Source organism: Rhamphochromis longiceps, linkage group LG2 (genome assembly GCF_057381845.1).
Source record: "Rhamphochromis longiceps isolate RC_006_pf linkage group LG2, R_longiceps_female_GT1.1, whole genome shotgun sequence".
Taxonomy (NCBI): Eukaryota; Metazoa; Chordata; class Actinopteri; order Cichliformes; family Cichlidae; genus Rhamphochromis; species Rhamphochromis longiceps.
This window is the reverse complement of record NC_140558.1, coordinates 4,167,856-4,175,117: the sequence shown is the minus strand read 5'-3', so window position 1 is coordinate 4,175,117 and position 7,262 is coordinate 4,167,856. Positions and strand designations below refer to the sequence as shown.

Sequence of the window (7,262 nt, the reverse complement as noted above, 5' to 3'; positions counted from 1 at the left end):
CCGATCACTGTCACTGTGGTCTTGATACGGGTAAGTTATTCTCTGTAATGTGGTATTGATATTGTAACATTTTTACATATATTTTTTATTGTTTTCCATTTAAGCTTCACAAGCTTAACAACGGGAGAACTGAGAGACCTGACAAAGTTTCTGATTTAAACTCGGAAGGTTTGTTTCTTCATTTTTTCAGAATGCTCTGCCATTACACACAAGTTAAATATGACTTTATTTAAAATTGTACTTTTCCCTCGGGAGTATATATCTAGAGAGTCTATGATTGCTAAAATCTCCAAGAGGTTTATTTGTTGATATGGTTTAATATGATCACTGTGCATTTTAATAAAATAACAACAACAACAATATGAACAATATCCAGTCAATTTACAACTAAATTGAGTAAATGTTTGCCTTTACTCAGTCCTCATCTCAGATGCGACAAATTGTCTAAAATATTTTTTTTCACATTTTCTTCAACAGGGAGCCATGAGGACCCAGTTTGTGCTGCTGCTTTCTGCCACTGTACTCTGTGTAAATGCTAACATCACTGAGCGTTACCAGAAGTTTATAAATCAGCATATTTTTCAGCGGATGAGTGTTGACAGGTGTACCAGCGTGATAGCTAGTAGACGCATTAAAACTGCCGACAATGAGTGTAAGGAGACCAACACCTTTATCAGAGCTACCACAGGTCTAGTGAAACCCATTTGTGACCGTGCAGGAGAGCCATATGGTGAGATGACCAAAAGCACAAAACCTTTTGACATTGTTGTCTGTAAACTAAAAGGGGGAAGGCCAGGCCACTGTGAGTACCGTGGGAACGCTTACACCAGAAAAATTGCTATTAGATGTGAACAAGGCTTACCTGTGCACTTTGACAGAGACATTGTAAACTTTGAATAAATATTTGCTCTGCACTTCGGTGCTCAATAAAAATAGTTCCATAACCTAATAAACAATAAAGCTGCATGGTGTGTTGCATTAAAGCTGCTAAGTTGTGACTGTAATCTAACGTATCCTGACACAGCGTTATGTGATTATTGCGATTGATCCTTCACTTTTATCTTTTATCATATGTCAACAAAGAGGAGTTCTGGGAAGAAGGGCCATGTTTTAACCCAAAACAAAATCTTTTTAATCTCCTAAACCTTACCAGCCCTGAAAACAAAAGTTAAAAAGTGATTTTGAAAATAAATAAATCAGCAAATTAAAAAAAAAACTATATATATAGGCAAAAAAACACAAGGTGCCAATGGGATGCAAACAGCTAGGCCTCCAATGTCCTATTGTGGACTTTGACACAACACTACATAAAATTTAGGGGTGCACAAGACATCAAACTATATAGAGTCTGGGTTGTCTGGCTGTTGGGAATTTCTGAATTTTAATGTATAGTTACAATATGATGCACCTAGGACTTCACTTCTCTGGACAGAGATCTTGGATGTCGTTCCTGGGATCTGTTGGAGCCACTCTCCCGCTTTGGAGATCACTAATTTGGGTGCTTCATGGGGACAACCGTTGCCTTCACTCTCCACATTTGCTCTGGCTCCTCTCTCAGTCTTTTTGGTATATCTCAACCATCTTTCTTCCTGATATTGGTTGGAACAACTACATCTATCACTATGGCCTTCTTTCTCTTCTTGTCCGCCACTGCGATGTCTGGTTAGAAAATAAGCTGTTTAAAATGTTTTTGTCTGCAGTAAAAATTTCCTCCATCCATCACTGGAAGTAAACATTAATTGATGATAATCCCAAAGAGTGTGATACAGCAAAGGATAATAATGCAAACAGTTTATTGCTAAATGATAACTGTCACGGTCCTGTGTCGGTGACCCAGCCTTTTGTGTCATTATATAAGTTTTTGACTTCACCATTGTTTATCACCGTTGGTGTTTTTGGGTTTCTGTTTTGTATTTCTAGCTCCCTAAGTTCTCTAGTATTTATTGATTTCTAGTTCTTGGGTTTTGTTCCCATGCCCCTCGTGTTTAGTGTAGGTTAAGTTTTGTCTTTATGTTTATTTTCTTGTTCCCCAGTCAGTCATGTCTCATGTCACTCCTGTCCCTGTGCTTCACGTTCCCTTTGTTTAGCATCAGGTCCGTGCCTCTGTGCCTGTTGTGTGTTTCCTGTTTTATTTTGATAGATCCTGTCCTGTGTTCAGTGTTTTGAGTTTTGCTTTTCCCGTGTCTTGTTTCGTCTGAGTAGTCCCAGCTGTTCCCCATCCTCTCATTATCCTGCCGGTGTATTTTAGTCCTCAGTGTTCCCCTGCTCACCGTGGTGTCGTCACCATGGTGTGTTTTTCCTCTGTGTTTATGGTAATGTTCAGGCTCCCTCAGGTTTTGTTTTCTAGTTTCCTAGTTTGAGTTTTGTGTTTGCGTTTCTAGTTTACCTTTCTTGCATTTCAAGTTTTTCCCCAGCAATAAAGCTACTGCTTTTAGTTTATAATTCAGTCTCCAAATCCTGCATTTGGGTCCTACATCCTGCCTGCTGCACAGCAAAACATGACAATAATATAGAAAGAGAAAGGTCTGACTTCATATAAATCCTCACGTGTTTGGTTTAGTGCAAAATAAGTGGAACAACATTGTCTTTTGATATATCACACTGATATATCACTAACAGTATTTTCTCTAGGCTTTTTGCAGTTTGGAGAATTTGACTGAAACAGTATTGCAGCACAATCACAAAATGCTATTTTTACTCTGGACATACGATTGTCACAGAACCTGTTTTGTCAACCATACTTCGTGTTTTGGTGTGTTGGTCATGTTGTGTTTACTCTCAAAGACGTCATTTATCAATGCTCAAAAAGTATATCATAAATTATAATGTAAAATCTTAGATACAGTTTTGCACAATTGCCATTTTCTGGTAACCTTTTTCTGGCCCAATAGAGCATCTAAGCAAAAGCTGATGTCTTGGAGCTTTTCTCTTTATAACATGGCTGAAAATTTTGGACAGGAAATCTATTCTAGAATTTTAGTTGTGACTCTTGTGATGACTGCTAGTGTCGTGTATGTTCATTGGAGACAATGAGATAATTTTAACTTAACATTTAACTTTACGGCCAACATTATTACAGACCAATCAGATTGTTTTAAAATGGTTACCTCCCATCTCATTGTCCCCTCCCATCTCATTGTCCCCTCCCATTTGATAAAACCACATTAAGATTAATCATCTTGCAGTGAAATCTAATTTTAACTGAGGTCTGAACCAGACAATGTTGATCATATTGTGCATAGCTCTTTTACTCACAGCTGGGCGTAAGTATGCATCTGTGTTCAGTTTTCTCTGTGTTTCAGTAATTGTTACCTTTTACACTTGGATGTAAAGGATTGTCTTTATTTTTTCAGGATGCATGGATGACCAAAGCTTTGTAACAAAAAATGTTCATCTTGGAGAAGATGTGACTCTGACGTGTAGTCGCCGGTCTAACTTGTCAGGATTACTTTTTTGGATGCGAGTTGTTGCTGGAAATCTGCCTGAAGTCTTAGGGGCGACCTACACTTTTGATCAGGGCACTGTTAACAAAACTCCTCGTATTACAACAAAGCAGGAAACAGGAACATTTGTCCTCCATATAATTCAAACACAGCTCAATGACACTGCCTTCTATTACTGTGAAGAAGTGATTGAACTCAAAACGACAAAGTGGAATATTACTTTCCTAAGAGTCAAAGGTAAATGACACAATATTCTCCTTATTGATGCTCAACTTTGAATTTATTTTGATTAACACATTTATTAGACTACCTCTCATTGTACGGTTTATGCCATAGCTGCCCTTAATTAACAGTACTTACTAGTTATTACTAGTTATTAGAAAAATGATTTTTCATGTTTCTCTGTTGGATAATGCACCAGCATGCAGAAGCATGTTTATAATAAAATATCAATATTATACTTGAATTCTTAAAAGTACTGTTTTACAAAAAAGCTGAAAATATAGTAAAGTACTTTACTATATTTTATTAAGATACCAAATCTTATTTACTTGCATTCCTGAACAGAAGTCAGCTTAAATGAGTGTATAACAACATGAATTCAGTTTGCTGTTTGTCTAATAACTAACAATATAACTTTTGCCTTTAAACAAGTTTGTGGCTGATTGACACATTTTTCTGTTTTCTTGTTTTCATGATGGGTGGTAAAATACTTTTGTTAAGAATCATACATAAGTTTGAGGGACAGTTGGTGGCATAAGTTTAGCTTTATTCATGACTGTGAAAAATAAAAATTCTTGCAGTGGTTTTAAATGAATTGTACATACTTTGTTTTATTTTCCAGGACCAGAACCTGACATCCCCATTGTCATTCAAGAGCTGCCATCAGCTCCGATATATCAAGGAGACTCAGTGACTCTACAGTGTTCGGTCCTCTCTGACCTGCAGAAGAATACATGTCCAGAGGATGTGTACTGGTTCAGAGCAGGAATGGATGAAACACATCCCAGTGTGATTTACGTTTATAGAAGCAGTGGTGATGAATGTGAGAGGCAGTCTGATGTTCATTCTCCTCGAAAATGTGTCTACAAGTTCTCAAAGAACAATATCAGCTCTTCTGATTCTGGAAACTATTATTGTGCTGTGGCAACATGTGGACATATCATTTTTGGGAATGGAGCAAAATTGAATATTGAAGGTAACAACCTTTATGTAATATATACATCTTCAGATTATTTCTAGTTTTCAGGAGGCACATTTAAGGAAATGTTCTCATAGCGATTAACCTTTCGTGTTTGATCGTTTTGTTTTTCAGACAACATTAGGTCATTTGGTGATTCTCGGGTGGTCAACACAGTTGTGTTTCTTTTGTGTGCTGCTTTGGCAATAAGTTTGATGGTTATAGTCTTACTGAGTTATGTAATCAAGAACAAGAAATATAATTGTTCGAATGGTAATCTGTTTTCCTTTATACTTATTTATACTTAATTTGCAGTATATTCTGAATTTCAGTAAATGTTATTTTTATTTTAGGTTCCTTTAATTCAGGTGCTGCAGCAGTGCAACTGACTTATACCATGACCACTAGTAATCAACTAAATCAGAAGGTAAGTTATTTTAAACATACATACATACATTGTAACACTACTGTTATTCCTTTTATATATTTGTCATCTCACAGTTTTTGTGAAATATATTATTTTTTTCAGATATCACAGGATACAGGGCTTCATACTGTGGTTGTGTTCAGGTTGACTAAGACAGCTATGATGATGGAAAGAGATATACAAGTACAGCGTAATGACTAAACCTGTATGGTGCTTGGGACCTATGGTGGATTTGGCCCCAGATGTCAGCCTAATGTGTACCTTAATCAAGCCATGTAATAATAACATGTGCTGGATAATAACAGTGCAAAAGTAAGATGATGAACTCTGTTCAGACAGCGCTTTTCTAGTCTCCCGTATTACTCAAAGTGCTCTTTACAGCATGCCACATTCACCCAATCATACACACACTTTCTCTAAACTGAGTGCTTCCTAACTACATTCATACAAATTCACACTCTTGACATGCAGACTAAAGGGTTCAGGGAACGAACCACTAATCTTACCCTCAGCAGGTGACCTGCTCTACCTCCTGAGCTACAGACACCTGGTGGTGAACATGAGTAAACCTTTCACTAGGTTTTGGATAAAGCGTGCACTCGCAAACTTGTCAAACCTGCATTTGAAATGTTTGCTACCACAGCAGTATAGTATTGCAACGTGGCATTTGGGTCTTCTAACTAAAATTGCCATTGCCAGACCTGGCCAACATCTGGTTGGCATACACCCTGCCATGACACCAGTCAGTCACAAGTGCCAGCTTGATGCCAGATCCGGGCCAGACCTGTTTTCCATGAGCCTGGGCCACATAAACCAAACCATAATTGGGCTAGATGTGGCATACTATCACATAAACAGTGGCACGTACGCCAGGCCTGGCCCATATCTGGATGACATACCACTTACTATGCAGGAAGTCAGCCAGCAATGCCGGCTTGGCACCAGATCCGGGCCAGACCTGTCTGCTATGTGGGGTAGCATCAGTGTGTCTAGTGCCTTCGATGCTTACCTCCCCCATGATGTGGACATCGGGTCAGCTGGCGGCGCAGTCGAAAGATTGCAGCAGTCCCAGATCAGATGTACATACTGTGTTTATTGTGTTATGATATCCCCTACCCAACCCTGTGGCTTGTCATGTCTTTCACAATGTTGTGCTGTGGCCATTCATGTGCTTTTTTGTGCAGAGGAGGTTTTTTGTTTCCTGTTCTCATGCTGTCCTACCATGAAAGCACAGCATGAGTGGGGGTCTCTTTTTTTCCTCTTGTACCCTCCCGTTGTTGTGTACATTTCAGTGTTCTTTTCTGTAACGCTACCGATCTCCGACTTGTAACCCCATGTGATGTCTGTGTTATGTGTGTAAGGTCGGGGGGGGGGGGGGTGTTTCCTTTTTCACTGCAGGGCAACCTGCTTGTGACAAATAAAGCTTTGATTGATTGACTGATGATCCTCAACTGCGATTTCCATATCTATGCGTAAATAAAAAATGTGGACATTAATCAGTTATAGAATCATTTTTTGCTTCATTGTAATAGTTGTTTGTAAATGTAAAAAGTAAATTTTATAGCTGATAACAAAGTTCTTGGCAATGATGACCATGTTGGTGTGTTTGCTGTGCATTCCGTTGTCACTCAAAACTCTTGCTTTCAGATCTTATGCAAATCTTTGACATATGATCTCCCACGTAGCCACATTGCATATGTAGGCTGTTGCAAGTACAGGCAGAAAAACCAGGGCTGGGACCCGGACCGGGCCTCGGGGGCTTGGGTCCTGGTTGGTGTGTTGCCGGGGTTGTGGGCGGGTGGGTGCATGGGGGCCCAGCCCTGGAGCAGGGTGCCGCCGGTGCGTCGAGCCACCTGGGGGGCTCTTCAACTGGTGGGGGAGATTGTCACATCTTGCAGGAGCTTTCCTCTCCTCAGGAGCTCCCTCTGCAGGAGGGGGAGATACAGGAGAGGTGGAGGAAGATCTCAGCCTGGGTGTTTATTGTCTTATGTAGTCTGGAAGATGAGTGGATGGTGGGGTGGGTGCAGTTTTCTCTGTGGTGGGGTTGGGTGGACTGTCCCGGGCTCTGTGGGGCCGGGCGGCGCTGCTGCACTGGGCCCGGTCTGGATGGGCCTGGGCCCCCTTTCCCTGGCGGGTCGCGGAGTATGGGGGTGCCTACTGGGGTCAGCGGGGGAGCTGGCCCCAGGGAGGGGTCACTTGCCCCTCCCTTCCT

At 40.3% G+C, this 7,262-nt stretch overlaps 1 protein-coding gene and 1 long non-coding RNA gene across 2 annotated transcripts; both read left to right on the top strand.

Annotated features, from left to right (window-relative positions):
* LOC146676824 (uncharacterized) lies at window positions 1-487 on the top strand. The gene is made up of 3 exons (XR_014907269.1): window positions 1-30; window positions 105-168; window positions 478-487. It is a non-coding gene; the product is annotated as an uncharacterized LOC146676824 (long non-coding RNA).
* Window positions 488-2,742: 2,255 nt separating this feature from the next.
* Window positions 2,743-4,958, top strand: LOC146676823 (uncharacterized). Its single transcript, XM_085383904.1, has 4 exons — window positions 2,743-3,680; window positions 4,288-4,641; window positions 4,759-4,833; window positions 4,939-4,958. Exons 1-4 carry the CDS (start codon window positions 3,359-3,361, stop codon window positions 4,956-4,958), a joined length of 771 nt encoding a protein of 256 aa, XP_085240030.1. The 5' UTR covers window positions 2,743-3,358.
* Window positions 4,959-7,262: the final 2,304 nt, after the last annotated feature.